Consider the following 649-nt stretch of genomic DNA (forward strand, 5'->3'; position numbering starts at 1 on the left):
CTCTAAACACAGTTTTTGAGTTTGTGGTGAAAAGGGGAAACTCGCGTGAAACTACAACTCCCACAATGCCACGCTGCAACCGATTTCCCATCATGTGATCCACCCTTCTCACGTGACCGTATTGACAAGCCAAACATGGCGGAGGTGGACGCTGCGAAGTCTCTGAGCGGTCTGCTGAACGGAATAGCTCAAAAAGTCTATTACAACAACAGCGAGATCACGGAGGAGCTGCTGAAGACGGAGCTGTACCCGGAGCTACCGCAGGAGGAGTTCAAGGCGCTGCACGAGAAGATGAAAGGCCTCCTGAAGGTAAAGGTTCAGCTGCGGTCCAGCTTCTTCTCTGCGTTAAACAGCAGCCGAGTGCTTTCATCTTAATACCTGAAACCACAAGAAACAGCTTATTGTGAGCTTATAAAGAAAAGCTATAAAGAAAAGCAGCAGCAAAGATGTTCAGGTCAGGGAGCATCTATGAATCCAGCATTTACTACATGTGTTGCATCTGCTCTTCTCCTGCATGTGTCGCCTGTCGTCAGCAGGGGGCAGCACTAACGCAGATATCACCTTTGTGGGTCCAGTTCTGTTCGGTTCAGGAGCTCAGGAGTCTCTGCTGGACAAGTTCATGTTGTTCAGGAGAGGAGCAGTGAGAGTG

At 49.6% G+C, this 649-nt stretch overlaps 1 protein-coding gene across 1 annotated transcript in view; it reads left to right on the forward strand.

Annotated features, from left to right (window-relative positions):
• commd1 (copper metabolism (Murr1) domain containing 1) overlaps positions 1 to 649 on the forward strand; it is a 6,533-nt gene continuing 5,884 nt past the window's right edge. The window contains exon 1 of the mRNA XM_008299793.1: positions 1 to 309. Within this exon, the coding sequence (XP_008298015.1) occupies positions 136 to 309 (174 nt within the window). The 5' untranslated portion in view covers positions 1 to 135. The remainder of the gene's footprint in view (positions 310 to 649) is intronic.

The sequence above is a fragment of the Stegastes partitus genome, unplaced genomic scaffold, assembly GCF_000690725.1.
Source record: "Stegastes partitus isolate 25-593 unplaced genomic scaffold, Stegastes_partitus-1.0.2 Scaffold31, whole genome shotgun sequence".
In the NCBI taxonomy this organism is placed as follows: domain Eukaryota; kingdom Metazoa; phylum Chordata; class Actinopteri; family Pomacentridae; genus Stegastes; species Stegastes partitus.